Source organism: Lepidochelys kempii, chromosome 11 (genome assembly GCF_965140285.1).
Source record: "Lepidochelys kempii isolate rLepKem1 chromosome 11, rLepKem1.hap1, whole genome shotgun sequence".
Taxonomy (NCBI): Eukaryota; Metazoa; Chordata; order Testudines; family Cheloniidae; genus Lepidochelys; species Lepidochelys kempii.
Window position 1 is genome coordinate 67966965 of NC_136390.1, and position 17634 is coordinate 67984598.

A 17634-nucleotide genomic window follows, 5' to 3' on the forward strand; every position below is an offset into this window, starting at 1 on the left:
GCACCAGCCCGTAGGCTGTGACTCTTTGCACCCTCGTCCAGTGTTGCCTTGTGACGGAAGATCTTTAAGCAGGATTGCTGGGAAAGTCTGTATCGTTGTTGCTTGTGCTTTTTATTGCTAGGTTTGCTATAGTTTGGTGTTTTTCTTAGAGCCTCAGCTTAACAGTGGTGGCCAGATCTGGTCCTCAGCGGTATGCATTCATGGGCCGTGGTAGCACTTATCGGAGCACTGGGGTGAGGATAAAGGGCGCACAACGTGAAGCGTATTGGAGCTAGATTAGATCTGCCACAGATCAAAATACTTTATTTTTGCCATGTAATCCGCTCATTGATTTGCAGGTTGACATTCATCCAGGGAATATCACAAATCCACCTACTGCTCCCTCGTGTGAGATTCTGCCTTTGTATGGCTGGATTAGCTGTCAGATGTGTAAACGCACAGGTAGCTAGAAAGCTCCCCAGTGACTACCCGGCTTCCAGTTCTGGAGAAAGCCACTTATTCCAAGCAGGCTGTCGTTGGAACAGTGCGCTTTGCTGCTGATTGGACCCTCATTTGGACACATTACACCACATAGGAGGAGATCTGCCCTTTTTGAAGCATGGCAGTGTTCCTGTTAGATGTAGAGGCAGTTGTCAGGTCCTTAATGGATCAATAAATCGCAGAGCTTGGTAGGGTTATTACTATTTAATTCACATTTCTATTGCGGTAGTGTCTTGAGGTCTTACCCAGGTGGGGCTGCTATTGTGCAAGGCGGGTCCAAGCACATCACATGCCCGACATATGGTGCACCTGCCTTGTCTCTCCTTTCCAGTGGGTGCATTGTGCTCCCAGTTCCTTTCCCCCACCTGTCCCCTCTCCTCTCTCTCATTCAGAGCCTGCCCACCTCGCACTGTCCTCCGATCTGTTTCCCTCCATGAGCTGCTACTCCCCTACCATTCCCCCTGGCTGCTGCAATCTCTGTGCAGAGGGACCGAGGGGTGGAATGGTCCAGCAGTTTGCTTGATGGCCTGGAAGCCAGCCAGCCCTCATAGCCCAAGGGAGAGAAGCACAACCCAGCTGTAGCCAACCCTGACTCACAGGCAGAATGAGACTAACCATTAGTCAATGTCACTGCAAAGTCCTGCTCTGTGGAGAGCACAGTGGGAGGGGAGCAGATGGGCAGGGAGAAGAGGGAACAAGGGGTGGGAGGAGAGGGAAGAGGCAGCAGAGGAAGGTGGGAGAGGAGCATGGAAGCAACAGAAGGTATGTGGGGGGTGGGGGAGTAGGGAAATAGACCAGACTAAAGGGAGAGGGGTAAGAGACAACTGATCCAGGGGGCTCCTCTAGCTTGCAAGCAGCCTAGATGGTCTACACACACCCTGTCTGCTCCTCTCGGGTCGATCCCTGCATCAGCTCTCCCTGCTTTGCTCCTGGAAATATGGGACCCAGACGGGAAGCCGAGCCAAGTACTGCTGTGTGGAACACAGAGAGCCCTGCTCCAGCTCTGGCCCTACATACCATCACCAGGGCCGGAGCTGGGCGGCTCTCTTCCACCAGCAGGGTGGTGGGATGGGGAATGGGGCAGACAGCCAGGCCGGTGTGGAAGGAGGAAGCAAAGCAGGAGACCTAATCCAGCCCTCCCCCTGGCCTTGCAGAATCCCTCTCCAGCGCTGAATGCATCTCTCCTTCCAGCCTGGTTCTGCAGCTTGGCAGCTCTTTGCCGGTGTCATCCCTGCTGCATGTTAGTGCCACGGACGCAGCCAAAATCCATTGCAGGAAGGCACAGAATTCCCAACCTGGGCTCTGCTAGAGGCAGACAAGCAGGGTCAGCGGCTGCAGTCTGTGCTAGCGGCTGACAGGTAGAGGATTCCCTCAGCCTGTCAAACCCCTTGGCGCTAAAAGATCCCAGTTCCCTCCCCTTCCCCAACACAGCTTGGCTGCATTCCTCCTCACGCATTCAGAAGAGTTAATTGGAGCCTGGTGCTATAAATCTGACATCCTTAAGTGCCAGGCAATCCCTCCGTCTCTCATGTGTGTGGGAGTTGTGGGAGTATTGAATTTTCAAATAAAATGATTAACAGGCAGCCTTAGGGCAGCAATCGAGAAAACATTCTTCCCCCTTCTTTGCCACCCTCAGCTCCAGAGGAAGCTTTTTGTTTAAATTTTAATGAAAAGGGCTTTTCTCTGTACTCCGGGGGCAGATAGCCCTTGCCCCGATCTGGTAACTGTTTTGGAATCTGTTTGTTGTTAGGAGTCTGGCAGGCAAACAGACCGTTGTTCTGAAGAGGTACAGGTGCTTAGTTCAGCTTTAAACCCAGCTCGCTGCAATTAGTGGCATTTCAAGTGTGTTTGACCTGGGACTTTAAACAGAAGCAAATGAGTCTACTTGATGGAAAAGTCTGTTCTAGGTGTCATAACACAACAACGTATCTCGGATTTCATGAAGCAGAGAATTAAAAGCTGTTGTGAACACCACAGACAGCAGTTTGGTTCAGCCGTACGCAGAAGTCTGTAAGCCTACTGTGTGAAGAAACAATTACTTCAACAGGCTGGTGAAGAAATATAGACATTGGGTTTATAATCTGCCCTGTTTGTGCTGCGGCAAAACTCATTTACTAGAGCTTTCAAAAAGGCCTGGTCCAAAAATGGTTCTCAGAATCTATCCTGCAGAGGTCCCGTGTGAATGAAAAAGTGATCTTTTCATGAATACCAAACGTACTCATTTAGGATCAGATTTATTAGCATGTAAATCACTGGAGTTGAAATTGATAAAATACATTTCAAGCGGTGTTCTAAATTATGCTTTCAACATTCAGCGTTGGATGAGTGACATTCATGTACTAGGGAGGAGATGTTTTGGGAAGTCGTTTTTGCCACAATCTTGTCATTGTACTTTTATCTACCATGCTGCTATTCATGATATGTGTTATTGTTACCGTGAGTGGCTAGCCAGAATTTGAGATCTTGTCGGTATTTCCAGTTGGGTGGAGAAAGTGCATCACACTCTGTCCTTAATCTTGTTTGTGTACAAAGTCTTGTTTCCCTGAACACAGGAGGAATCAAAAAGAAGAGATTGTTTCTTTGCTTACAGCCCCAACTTTCTTTTAGCCAGCTTCTTCACGCTTCGCATCTTCTGACCCTGCTCAGGCTGTCTCCCTGCTTCCCTCATGTACACAGTTCAGATTTCTGGGTGGGCTCCTGCGCCCTCTTTCTCTCAGGTGGCAGCTGTCTCTTACAGCTCTTTTCAATGAGGGGTGGAGGACACACTCCACAGTTTAAATGAGGTTTAACCCAACCTACAGCAGTATGTTACATACAATATGTCTGCCAATACGGAGTGATTGATTAATTAAGCAAAATTGCAGACCAAAGTCTGTCCTCCGAGACCAGGCCTGATTCTCTGCTCACAATGGTGTAAATCAGAGGTGACTCTGCTGGAGTCCGTAATCTGTGTGAGTGAGAAGAGAGCCAAACCCTGGGTGTACAGCTCTCTTGACATTAAGACGCAAGGGGTGTGGGTGAAAGAGAGAGAGAGAGAGAGCGCAATTTGGTCCTGCTTCTGGAGAGCAAAGCCTTTATTTTATAAAGAATGAAAATGAAAGTCATGAAAACAGCAGAATGCAAATCGCATTTAGCATTATCTAGACAGCGCAGAGTCATTGTGGTCGTTAAAAGGGAATCCAGATGTTGTCATTTTCTTTTGTTGAAGTCTTTTCTGGTTTAGCAGGAAGGAGGGGAAGAGAGAGAGAGAGACCTACCTACATCAATTATAACACGGTTCCAGGTCGGGTATGAAGATTAAACCCAGAACCTCTGGATCTTAAAAGCATGAGTGTCTGGAACTAAAGTTTGTTAGATGCGTGGCAGCAGCAGACTCATAAACGTTTAACATGTTCCAGCCACTCGATGGGGACAAAAAGCTATACGGCCTGAACACATACACAGCCATAGAAATGCTGTGTGCTTCAAAGCGGAGTAGTGGAAATGCTCCATTAAGGCATCCAAACAACATTAACTCTTTCCTGTAGTGACACCATGAGTGGGGGACTCTAATCTTGGATTACAAACATTAAAATGCATTAATCATAATCCCCTGGGTATTGCATGGCATCCCTAGGGGGCAGAGTTTAGCTTATTTGGGTGTCCTAACTGCATTTTACCGTCACATGTCTGGATTTCTTTTAAGTTTAACCTTGGCTCTAAATTTTCTGGGATGGTCATACTTGGTTTGGGAATATTTTCAACATCTGTGTACCGTATTTCACCGTAAATTGCTGACATGCACTCTCAGCCTTCACTCCAACTTATTAGGGCCTGATCCAAAGTCCTCTGAACTCAATGGAAAGATGCCCAATAATTCCAATGGTCTCTGATCATTAATATATCCCACAAGCACCAGTGTCCTCCAAACCTGTGCTCGTATCTGCTTGGGTCCCACTGCAGCTGCCTCAGTTTCAGCTTGCTCCCTTTTCTAGGCGTTCATCTTGGCCGGAATCACATTGTGCATGGAGTTGGCCCTGCCCACACCTTCTTGCAGCGGGCCAGGCCTGCTCTTTTCAAACAGGCCTGAGATCCCATGAAGCCCCTTTCTTGCTCTCGTGGGTCTTTCTGGAGGACTGGCTGTACCCTTTTGTCAACCAGGGCCCACGCAGCCGATGCTTGACTCTGCCTCACGGAGTTACTCCGAGGCAATACGCTTCTTGCGCTTCTCTGCCTTGTTTCTTAAAGCCGCAGCGCACAGAGTAGCAGGATGGGCACAGTACTCCTTTAAAAGGACTAGTGAGGAGATCCTGGGTGGCCATTTAAAGGTCAAAGTTGTTTGCTACAATGTTAGTGCCACATGGTAACGAGATGGTTATTTTTATTATCCATTCTTTGTGTGATTGCCCGGAGGGTCCAGCTAAGATTGGGAATGCAGTGAGCAGGGCGCTGAACGAACACATAGTCAGAGACACCTTTGCTCTGAGAAGCAGTCCAAATCCACAGGAGAGGAATGATTATTCCCATTTTGCAGATGGGGACCTGTGGGAAATGGCCTGCCCAAAGTCAGTGACAGAGCCAAGAACTGAATGCAGCTCTCCTGAGTCCTAGCCCTGTGCCTTAGTCACAAGAGCTTCCTTTCTCTCCCAACATGGAGCATGGTACTTCTATGCACCTTGGCTATACCTTAGCCCACCACAGTCTGCCAGGTAATTGGAGAACAGAGACAAATGCACTAACCTACATAGACACCGACTCCATGGGTGCTCCGGGGCTGGAGCACCCATGGGGAAAAATTAGTGGGTGCTCCTCACCCACTGGCAGCCAAGCTCCCCCCACCCCACCTCGCCTCCTTCTCCCCCCTCCCCAGCACACTGTGTCCCCACTCCTCACCCTCCCTCCCAGCGCTTCCTGCCACCCCACTGCCTAACAGCTGTTTGGAGGCACTTACGACTTTCTGGGAGGGGGGAGGAGCAGGGGCGCAGTGTGCTCGGGGGAGGAGATGGAGAAGGGGCGGGGCCAGGGACGGCGGGGGGAGTCGAGCACCCGCCGGGAAGACGGGAAGTCGGCGCCTATGCTAACCCATAGATTACAAGGAAGTGGTTCCTATTAGTATGAAAGTGGATGGTAGTAAAGTAGCAGATAGAGGGCGTATATAATAGCTCCAGATGCTAGCGTGAAAGTCATCAGAGGTGTCTCACTCATATGCTTTTATTGTGACTCTATTAGCGTGGACAGTAGAAGCTGAGACAAAGCTGATCAAAATTTATAGCAGCACTTATTAAAGGGAGGGATGATTTAAATGTGAATAATAGCCAAGAAACACCAATTATTCTGCTTGACAACTATCTAAATTACTTCTGGGTAGTTAAGACCAGCAATGTCAAACTTGTGGCCTGTGGGCTCTGAGAAGTGTACTGTAAGGTCATGGTACTAATAAAGTTAATGAGAGGGGAAAAAAAAGTTTTCTGATGCTGTAAAATGCAAACATCTTTGGTATGGCGCCAGACCACCCCATTCCCAGTCATGCCTGTGACAGGCACGGACCAGTAAGTCCTACCAAGCTACATACTGCATTTCACCTCCTTCCCATTAAATGGCTTGGCCCTCGGATTTAGACTCATCTATAATTTAGAGTGCCCAGATGTCTTGCTTTGCCCATAATAGCTCCAGTTTTCAGGGGAGACATTTCAGGCGAGCAAATGTTAAGCTAAACATGTGAAGTTCACCGCCCTCCCTTTGTTTAATAGGATGCCACAAAGTTATTCCTGCAAATGGATTTGTGGGGGGCAGGGAGGGGGAGAAAGTTTTGAATTGTATTTCTGCCTATGTAGTGAGGTTAAAGCACAGGGCCTAACTGGGAGTCACTTGAAAGGTTATTTTATTGAATTCATATGTATGGAGATATTTCTGTTGTCCATTGTCCATGGAATGGAGGTAACCTTTCAAGTAGATGACTACTGCAGTATATGCAGTGTTTATATGCTTAGATTTCTTCCGTTTTGGGACAGATTACCAGTTCCAGCAGTAGTCCCCATTTTTAAGTCTTGGGAATGTCATGCAAATGGCTAATCTTTCAAAACGCAAGAAACTTGAAGAGCATTTCCAGTGTGTGCTTGGGTCTGTCTGTGCACATGTACGCTTGAAAACTTCCTTTGGTTTCCAAAGGTTTGGCCGAGAAAGGCAAATGGATGGTCCAGCGGATGGGTTACTGTTCGCACAGTCAGGAAGCCTGGGTGTTGGACCTGGCTCTGCCACCGATTTACTGTGTGACCTTGGGCAAGTCATTTGCCCTCCCATCCATCATCTGGCTTGCACCCTTGTTTGGACAGGGCCTGTTTCTTACTAATGTGTGACTAGCACACAGCACAGTGGAGCCCTAATAAAGCAGCTAGGTGCTACTATACTACAAATAATGTCAATTTGGGGGTCATATTGAATGGGAAACAGCTACTGATGATGACAACTTGAGAACAATGACTATATTAACATTTCCACATGCACCAAGCCAATGGCATGAAATAAACTTTCAATGGACTCTTAACATTGGTACGGTACGTAGAATTGAGGGCAGTTTTGAAATTCTGTCCCGTGAGAAATTCTGACACTTAAACATTTGATTTTTGTCCTGATACAAGAGATGTAGCTCTCATGGGAGCTTGAACCACAGAGAATCAGTGCCAGAACTGTAACTCCTGTAAAGCAATGGACCGCAATAAGAAAATGCAGTTTAATATTTTGTTGAATTGATTCAAAAGGAAACATTTTGGGTCATTTCTGATAATGAAATATTCTAATTTGGGTTGAAACAACCCAAAATAAAATATTTCACTTTGATTTTCCCTGATGGGGAAATCAAGTTTTGGGGCAAAATCAGTATTCCAGATTAAAAATAATAATAATTTTGCCAAAACTACATTTTCCCATTAGAAAATCACTCCAATGGCCAATGCCTAACCAGCTCCACCTGTTAGTTAATGTGAAAAGAGCCTGGAATGCAATTGAGCCTCCCCGTTTCACAGTCACTTATATACGCATGTTTACAGATATGCTTTTTTTTTTTTCTTGAAATGTAGATTTAAAATGCACTACGAGATAGATCAATAAATACAATTGGAAAGAGCTGCTTTCCCTTCAAACAGTGCTAAGCCTAGTTTAGAGCTCTGCGCTACAGCTAGCCTGTGGTTCACGTGCTTTGATGTTCAAATATTATTGCAAATTCGCTCCCGGTAGTAGGAAAACAAATGCAAAAAAATGGAACTAGAGCACAGTTGATGATGTTACACTTGGCCACAGTTTTGGGCAATACCAAATACACGAGACAATCAGATTTCCAGAGCAGTTTGGTTTAGCTAATTTAACCTCTACAATCAGCTCGCCTGGTGATTGGGATAATGCAGCCAACAGTCCTCAAAGAGGCTAAACCTCACATCGCTGGCTTTTCAGAATTGATTTTATTGAGATCTGAAGCTCGGTATTACACTCATACATGCACAATGCTAGTGGGTATGTGGGAGAGAAGCATTGCATGTACATAACCAGCTGGGCCATGTTTTCTTTGTTGGGCCTTTAATGGGCATGAGAAAACAAAAATCCTGCTGACTTCAGAAGCAACTTGGGTTTGAAATTGCCTAATAAAGATTTTTTTTTTAAAGTCAAGATCAGCAGATTAAAGGAATCCCCTTTATAAAATAAAATCTATAAGCAAGCTTGTTTGGGAGACAAATCAATTATTGATGCTGTGAATTATTCATTGTTATCAGGGAACCAGCTCAGGATCCCAGGGACTGAATTTAAGGAGCTGGAGGGAGTTTTAGCAGCCACATGTGCCGTGGGTATAAATTGGCAGGGCTCCAGTCACTTCACTGGAGCGCTGCCAATTTACACCAGCTGAAGATTTCGTCCCAATGTTTTCCTGCGGCCTTGCAGCCGGGAAGGGGACACTGCATTACCAATCAGCTGCTCAGGGGAAGCCTTTGACCATGACAAAGTATCCAATAACAGGGGAGGGGTGTGAAGGAAGCTAAACATTTGAAGCTTTGTTTTATGCTTGGAAACCAATTCAGCACTCTCCTGCCTTCTACGAAAATGTTATTGAACTGTCCAATGGGCAAAATCCTCGCCCCATTGACGTGAATGAGGGTTTTGCCATGGATTTCAAGGGGGCCAGGATTTCCTGCCTGGTGCTAATGGACTATGGTGATGTTGAACTGCCTGGTGATTTGAAGGGGTGGAGCGGGGTTGTACTTTGGGGTGACTTCATCAGACTCCCTGCTCGTAAACGATTCTCATGTGGTCTCACTCTCAAATCCACCATGCGTCCTGCCCCCCCACCCTCCTCCCATACACACCCAGCCCCAATTTTAATTTATTTATTTATTTTGTATGTGTGTTTCCAGGTCCAAACTGCTTTGCAGGAACCACCATAATTCCGGCTGGCATTGAAGTGAAAGTGGATGAGTGTAACATCTGTCACTGTCACAACGGGGACTGGTGGAAGCCTGCTCAGTGTTCAAAACGCGAATGCCACGGCAAGCAGACTCTGTAGAGGCAAAATCCAAACCAATGACAAGTCTATTAAAAAGCAAACGTAACGGCTTCTACACTGCACATGTTAAACCTCCTGCCAGCTGCAATAGGGTCACCAGCAAAACCTTTTAGGGTTAACAAAAGTGAATATTTTGCTAACAGGAAAGTTCTCACACACCGTATACAGAATATATATCCAGTAGCTAGATATCTAATCTGCTTTTGCTTGATGGGGACTCAATAGCTGAGGTTTTGGAAGGGAAAATACCTGCACAGGTTCCTCCACTCATAATGCCTCCACCCTGCCAATTAACTTGTAACTTTTCCTACAATGTGAATTGCATTTTCGTTGTTGTGATTTTTTTTTTTTTTTTTTTTTTAGCATCTTCCTAAACTTTTTCACAGCCAGGGTCTTCTGGGTAATAAGATTATGGGTAAAACAAGAATGAACACTTTTTAAATGTCTCATGATGCTAAAAATAGAGATGGGAGGTGGAATAAATCAAACTGGACTGTAAACTACAGAAAGGTCAGGCTAGATGCCTAGATAAAGAGGGATCGGCCATGCGCTAGGAACACTCTGTCTGTGTTACGCTTTCTCCACCGAGTGGGGACAATCAAGTTGAAGAAATCTACACAATAATCACGACCGATACGTTAAAGCTGTCAATCAAATCACTAAATGATGCCGGATAACAGCAGTAGGTGGACACAACTCCCTTGATACCGATGAAGATGATGGGAAAACACAAATCAAAATAATTTGGAAAATGACAAACACTAGATTTGCAGCCGAGGTTGAAACTGTGCCCCATTTGTCACCAGCATGGATCAAGCTCTTTGTTTTGGGCTGTTCGTAATCACTTTGGATACACATACATTCCTGGTGTACCTGTGCTGCCTTACACCAGCGATTAGTTCAGCCCTTTGTGGCTTCTGCTAGCATAAACTGTTGGCCCAATGTGCACAGACCCACTGTGAATATGCATTGACCCTAGCCCTCTGATTTGGTTTCAACATGCAGCTACGTCTGCATGTACCTTGTCACTGTGCCATCACCACTCTGCCTCAAACCCTAGTCTCACTGAAGTCAGTGGTGAATTTCACTTGACCTCAGTGAGACCAAGATTTGGCCATTGTTTCTGTTTCAAGTGCAGATCTGAACACATCTCTGACCAGCCCCCCAGTGAGATTTCTGCAGCTGTTTGCTGGAGATTTTTTGTTATGAATTAAAATATTGGATGTGATAAAAAAAATGTTAAAATCACAAAACTGCCCCGGAGCACCCGCAGAAAGAGTGACAATGGACAACTGGTTGTTCACAGAGCAAGCTAAACCTATGCCCTCACTAACATACATGGTATGAGCTGTTGCCCAGTGTGTTCTCCTGTCCTATGGACAGTGGACAAGATATGGTTTCCTGAGAACACTCTTAATGAGCCCCTCATTTTCTCACCATTCCCCAAGGCCTGTGCCCACATGGCCAAGGAACCCATCTGTAACATCCCCACTCCCAGGAGGTGAGCATGCTCCTTGCACCTCTGACACGCCTAGACCCTAGCAGCCCAAGAGCAAATGATCAAGTTTAAATGAGCTCATCCTGGGACTCTTCCCACTGACTCCAGTGGAAACTGGCCAAGGCTCAGACTGGTGTGATGTGCTACCAGTGAACTAGGCTGCAAAGGCATATTTCCCTGGATTTACAGCAGCACTTGTCATACAAGGCCAGATTATTAACCTCCTCTCCATGCTGAGTCATACCTTCCTCCTGGTGTAGCTCAATTGAAGCCAGTGGGCCCAATCACAAAGCAAGGTGCTACTCAGCATGAGACAGAGGATCTGAATGTCTCCCACAGACATTACACGTCTTCCCTCCTAAAAGCAGCTAGTTCCAGCAAGAGCCGTTCCTAAAATGAACGTGGTGAGGGGTTGGCCCTCCAACGCCTTAAGTAAACTGGTTTCCCTGCAGTACAAATAGCTTTGCCATCGTGCAGACCACCAAGAGCCCTTTCTGCAGAGCACCGATCTGCACCCAGGTTGGAACTTTACTGTGGCAGCCATTCATAGATAATATGCGATCTTGAATCATTCATGAGCATCCCTGTGTGATTTAGTCATGCCCACACAAAGTAGAGGCATTCCAGGCTTTCTGTGCACGGAGAGACATGGTTTCCTTTGCACTAAGGTAGCCTAGTGCCAGCTTTGAAATTCACATTCGTGGGAATAAAAAATAAATGATGTGGCTGGGGTGGAAACACAGAGAAAACCTTTAATAGAGCCATGACGTATCCATTATTAAGGAGCTACCGTGTCCTTCTTAGGGGAATGGCATGAGAACATGTAACTGGGACACCAAGATGTAATAATTCTGCAGCAAAGGCTAAGCACACCAAGAGCTATATCAAGGACTTACTAGGGCAAAGGGTGCATACACTGAGAAGCCATCTTCAAAAAGCAGCTGCCTGGAGGAGGGCAGCTCCGTGGTCTTGGTTAGCAGCCAGAGAGAGTCTTTTCCTCACTGCAAGCGAGTTACTTTCCGGCTTTGTAGCCCTGACACCTGTTTGTTTATCTTCCTGAAGATGTAACCCAATACTGTGACAGACCTGCTCAAAACAGTAATGCCACTTTACAGTTCTATTGTAACCAGGTCACGGCTTTTGAACCATGGTTTGCTTTTTTATTTATGAATTTTTTGTTAAGACTTTGGGCCCCGAAACTGCTCTTGTTAGAGTCAATGGCAAAACTCTTAGGGACGGCTCCTCGGCGGCTTTAAATTGGCACAGTTCCTCCGAAATCGATGGAGCCATGTTGATGTAAACCAGCTGAGGCTCTGGCCCACTTCGGCATCAATGGTAGGAGGCTCAGATCCTTTGTTTGCAACCAGCCTGTTGCCACTGTATTCTTATTTCCTCCCCATTTGGGTTTTAGTGGGGCCAGATTCGCAGCTGCCAGAATTCAGCATAGCGCTGTTGACGTCAGCTACGATTTACACCCGCTGAGAATGTGGCCCATGTACCCTGCTACTGTTAAATAAGGGACCATCACACTTACTTGTAAGCGGCTAGCGGGCAATGACTAGCCAGTTTCAAAACGCTCTAAACAACAGTGTGCCTGGAAAAAAGAATGGGACAAAAACCCCAAACATGACTGTAAAAATACGGGGTTCAAGCAACAATATTTGATGTGTAAAAATATATTATTAAAAATTATTTTGTTAAATATAAAGTGTGTTAACCTGCAAAAAAAAAATGTTTTTTGGTGTATTTTACTCTGCCACTCGTCCCCCAAACTACAAGTCAGCTCATCACTCTCCTCCAGTTCCAAATGAAACAGGACAGCACGGGCGTTGGGATCTCCGCCGGGGGGTTTTGCTTGAGTAAAGACTGTGCAGAAGAGACTGCAGGAGCTCACCTGGTGGCTGTAAATAGCTGAGGAGTGCCTGGATTCTGGCGGAGTAGGTTAAACCACCAGATCCTCAGCTGGTGTAAACTGGCTTAGCTCCACTGATGTGAATGGAGTGACGCTGATTTATACCAGCTGCGGCACTTTGCTGCAGCCTTTTCTTGAACATTCGTTTATTGGTTGCAAGATGGCTCCTGAACTTGTAATTGCTTTCGTGCCTTTTCAACTCTAGCCTACACACTTATGTCCCCAGGTGCGACAAAGTTAGTTTCTGGCTCAGTGAATTGAAAGCCCAGTAATTCAAACTATAGGATGGCGAATTACACAAGACACTAGATTTACTCCATAGGTCTTGTACTGTGGTAGGAAGCGCTTGACTAGTCCCAAAATGGTAATTGTCCTTGGCACTTCTTCAGCGATTACCAGCCAAGGATCTTGGAGCCCCTTAACAGACATTAATAAAATACTCAGCTCTTAAAATGCTTTACAAAGGAGGTCAATAGCAAGATCTTTCTTTTATTGATGGGGAAACTGAGGCACAGAGGGGGTCACATGACTGCCCAAGGTCACACTGAAAAGTTATGGTAGTGCTGTGAACGCCACCATCCTGACGCCTGGGCCTTTCCTTTAACCCCACTGCTATCACTCCCCTTGTGGTACCACTTTAAACCTGATGCCATCTAATCAGAGGAATAATTTGCTTTCAGTTCACAAAATCAATTTGGTACCTACAGAAGGAGAGGCACATTATTTACCCTAATTAGTAGTTACACTAATTAATTGCAGATGAATGAATGTAGTTAATGTTTGTACAGTGCTTGGAACATGTACAGCAATACACGTGCAAAATATTATTAATTAAACTAGACATATCTATATCCCAGCCCATGCTGGTTAATTGTTTCCTAAAGGCCAGACTCTCACACTAGTACTTGCATGGAGTCATCCCTTCTTCCGTGAGTAGTGCGGTTGATTTCAGTGGGACACCTCGCAGAGTAAAGGGCGGCTGGGTGTGAAAAAGGGCTGACGGGACTGACCGTGTCTCTCTTCCCCAGCCAGTTGAGAAGTGGCTTGATAAACAATGCGGGGACTACTAACTTGGATTTTGGAAAATCATTTGGCAGAGAGATATTAGGAAAAAATGGTGTCGCGCTTTTAAAGGAGGAAATTAACAAGCTGCTTAACTTAGTAGTCAAGCCGTGCTCCTAGGTTATGAAAAAATGGATTTTGCTGCAGGGAGATACAGTGAAGCCCGGCCATGCTTCTGATCACTTCCAAGAGGCAGTCACCCTCAGGGCCTGCCAGTGAGCTTCTCGCCTGTATTAGGCTCCTGGCTGAGCTTCTCATAGGTATGTACGAGGTTAAATACCTTTGAGGATGTGGGCCCCTGTGAAAAGCAGGCCTGCGGGCAGCATATTGCTGCTAACACATTGCCCACTCCAGAGGCTGCAGTTGTATCCTCTAGTGCTCAATAGCCACGCAAACCAAAAGCTGCCCAGCTGCAGCAAGGAAAGGCCACCAATGAACCAGCAAGGAGTTGAGAAAGGCACCGAGAAAGTGCCCAAGGGGAAGTTGGGGTTTGGGAGGCAGAATAAAGTAATACAAGGCTGGTGAGGCTGACAGGGAAATAGCCGGGGAGGTAACCTAGGGCCAGGGACAGACAGGGCATGTTAAGCAGCAGAGATAATTTGTGCCATGAGTGGGAGGGAGTGCTCAGTGGCTGAAGTCGTTTCAAAAGAAATAAAATCGTGAGGTAAGCTAATTGAGAGCATGCAGCTCGTAGGCAAGACAGCTTTATTGTACTATGGTTTACCCAGCAACTGACTTGGAAGCAGCGGACAAAGCCAACGTTCACAGCGCTGTTCCGGTTTGGTAGCATGGAAACAAAGAGCTAGCTTAAAGCCCGGTGCAGCTGATATTGTTATCACAGGTGGCAGCAGCTGTTGGTGTTACAGCGAGTCTTCTGAGGTAGCGTTCTTGGTGTGAGAGGTTTCAGAGCAGTAGCCATGTTAGTAGCAGCAAAACCAAGGAGGAGTCCTTGCGGCACCTTAGAGACTAACACATTTATTTGGGCATCAGCTTAGTGTGAGAGCAAGTTTTGCCTCTTGGGAAGGCATGATGTCTTGCTAGTTTGGGATTATGCAGGATTTGGGGTACACGGGTAAGAGGAAGGTATGGGAGGAGCAGGAGAGTTTGCGTTATCCCTTGGTTCTGATTAGAGTCAATATTTGTGACAGGGTTGCTCCATGGGATCCAGGCATTGTTGTTGGACTGAGATGCCTGGAAGGCGGGACTGCCTGCATGCTATTTGACCACCCCATTCCAGGACTGGTGGAGAGTGTAAAGAAAGCAAGTTACACCTAGCACGTACCCTGACCCCACATCTCTGAGTTCTCCTCCTGAGGGAAGCTGACCTGCAAGGCCCTGGACATCTGTCACTGCTCAGCAGAGAGGTAACACTGGTTTCTGATGAGGCTACTGCGATCAGAAAAACAGATGACAGTATCCTGGGTGAAATTAGGGCTTTTGTTCCACAGAACGGAATTTAAAGGATTACATAATGGACTGGCCAGGAAGAGCCTTTTACATAGGCTGGACTTGAACCGCATTTACACTGTGGCCCCTTTCATGGTGTAAAGGAACACAAGCTTAAATAAGAACCAGCCCTTCACTTATACATTTCTGAAGTGATTATATCCATGCTAGCTGGGCACTGACATAACAAAATAAGGCCTAATTCTGTCGGAAGGATGGTATTTGCCATCCATCCCTCATTTTATGTTACTTGTGGGTAATTTTTCCCCTTGTTGGATTATTCCTGTTGTTCTACAGTGCCAGGGTGTTCTTCTGCCATTGTTATTGTGGGAAGGGCTGTGCCAAGAGCTTGTTCCTACATCTAAAGGCTTTGGGCTTGTGCCCATCTGTAGTGGCAGGGAGATCCATGGTCCATGGCCTTTACATACATAAAAATACATGATGCTTTGAGTTGTGGGTTATTTCTTCAGTTTAAAAACAAACAAAAGGCAAATGGTGCAGTCTAAGAAGTAGGTCCTTGGGCCCTCCTATCTCATTTGGGTCTAGCGTGTGTCTTGCACTACAGTCCTTCATAAGCTAGAACTACCTCCCTTTACACACTGGCACGGGAGTAAGCCGATGACATCGGGTCATTTACCCCAACCTGAGATGGAGTAATGAGCAAGGAGTGGGTGGGCAGAACCTTGCCTCTGTCCTTCCAGTGCACGGCCCAACACAGCAGAGTCATCCTTGGGCTGTTGTAATTACTACCGGTATGAGTCCAGGCGCAGGGGAGAAGTTGTCCTGTAGCAGGGTATCTTTGAGTCCTATTGCAGCCTAAGGCAACACCTTTTGCTCAGGGCTGTGTCTAAAGGCACCATCTAGCCCTTTGTGTGCAGACTGTGAGTTATTCCTATTATTCAATGGACACGGGCATTTGCTGTAGCGATATAAATTCTTTGTGTCACACAATATGGCGTATGTAAAAACCACATAGACTAAAAATCCTTCTAATGTGTCTTGTGGTTCTGGCTCATCTCACTTAAAGGGCATGACTAATAACACAGCTGAATGACTATTTAGCTGACACATCCTTAGGCAGTCATCTGTTACATTCAGCCCTGCTCGCTAGCATTAACTGGCACCATGGACTGCCACCACTTCACCTTGGCATTGCTTACGAGTTTCTATGAAAAGGGACTGTCAGACAATTGGTTTCTTGCTTGGATCCTCCAAAGCCCAACTATCGCCAACGCTGAGTAAGAAAGATATTGACTTGCTGCTAGGGCTCAACAGCTTTTACCTACCTCCCCTTTCAAAACGTCCCATGTCGGCAGATAGGGGAGTCCAAAGGCAGGGTCATGCTCAGTAAACGGGAGCCCTATCTATTATGAACTACAGGTGAACAGAATGACTGCTTGCGTTCTCACACTGCAGGTCACAGCCGGTAGCTACGAGGCAGGTTTGCACCAATGTAGAACTCTGTCACATGTGAAGAACCTCACCACCACAATGAGACATTGGCCCAGATCCTCAAAAGGTATTTAGGTGCTTAACTCCCACTGATTTCAGTGGGAGTTAGACACCTAAATACCTTTACGGATCTGTGCCATTGGTCCTCAGACTTCCTTGTCAGCAAGGGTGATGCAGTCACTGGTAGCCCTTAAGGCTTGGATTCAAAGAGGACCTAAGGGATTTACATGCTTAATTCCTATGGCAAGCCAGTGGGAACTGAGTGCTTAATTCCCTTACACTCATTCGAAAATCCCAGGCTAAGTGTCTGCGCCCATATGTAGCTGCATAGTGAGGTGGCCATGGGCCTGCCTCTTGCCCACCCCCTTTTGCGTGAACAGGGAGCAGTGCTTGGGCCAGCTCCTGAGTAGGGGATACACACTGGGGAGGATCTGGTCACAAGCTGTCCCTAGCTGACTAGCCCCAGAATTCTTCATCCCTAGTCGGTCGGTATTTTGCATAGTATTGTACAGTAATCTATCTGCTGCTCTTTGCTCTGAGCAGTTTCAATACGATAGAAGCACGTCACAGAAGGACACACCTGCAGTCATCTCAGCAAAGTAGAGCGGGACCAGCTCATGTTAACATCCCTGGCCAGCTAAACATTTGAATAGCCGTGGAAAAGGAACGCATTCCAGTATCTTCAGAGTAGGCGGTGCAGCCTAATGGATAGGCGAGTCATAATGCCTGGGCTCTGGGCCCAACGCTGCTAATGAGCTACTGAGACAAGGTGAGTGGACCAACTTCTGTTGGAGAGCGAGAGACAAGCTTTATTACCACACCCACCTTGTCACTCTGCTATCCTGGGTCCGACCTGGCTACAACAACATTGCATAATGACCAACTGAGTCACCTTGGGCAAGTCACTGTGGCATGCCTCCGTGTTCCCACCCATCCATTGTCTGGCTCAGCTGCATAGGCCCCAGTTCAGGAACACACTTGAGCACATGATTGAAATTAAGCACATGTATAAAGTACAGTCTTGAGTAGGGATGCTCTCCTGAATGGGGGCCTAGATTGCAAGCTCTTTAGGGCAAGGACTGTATCTCAGTATGTGTTTGTACAGCACCTTGATCTGGGTCCTGATCTGGGTTAGATGCTAGCGTAATACATATAGGGGGAGATTTTCAGAAGCACCTAAGGGTTTTAGGAGCACAAGCCCCATTGATAATAAATGCTAATAATAATGTAGTGCACAGTGAGTTTTATTAACAATTT

The 17634-nt window shown here is 46.5% G+C and overlaps 1 protein-coding gene across 2 annotated transcripts in view; it reads left to right on the plus strand.

Moving 5' to 3' along the window:
* Window positions 1-17634, plus strand: part of VWC2L (von Willebrand factor C domain containing 2 like) — a 125090-nt gene that overhangs the window by 77800 nt on the left and 29656 nt on the right. Inside the window, exon 4 of one of the 2 annotated variants that reach the window (XM_073306730.1) lies at window positions 8859-9479. The exons of the other annotated variant lie outside the window; for it this stretch is intronic. Coding sequence (XP_073162831.1) covers window positions 8859-9007 — 149 coding nt within the window. The 3' untranslated portion in view covers window positions 9008-9479. Of the gene's footprint in view, window positions 1-8858; window positions 9480-17634 lie in introns of those variants that run through there. 2 annotated transcript variants of the gene reach the window in all.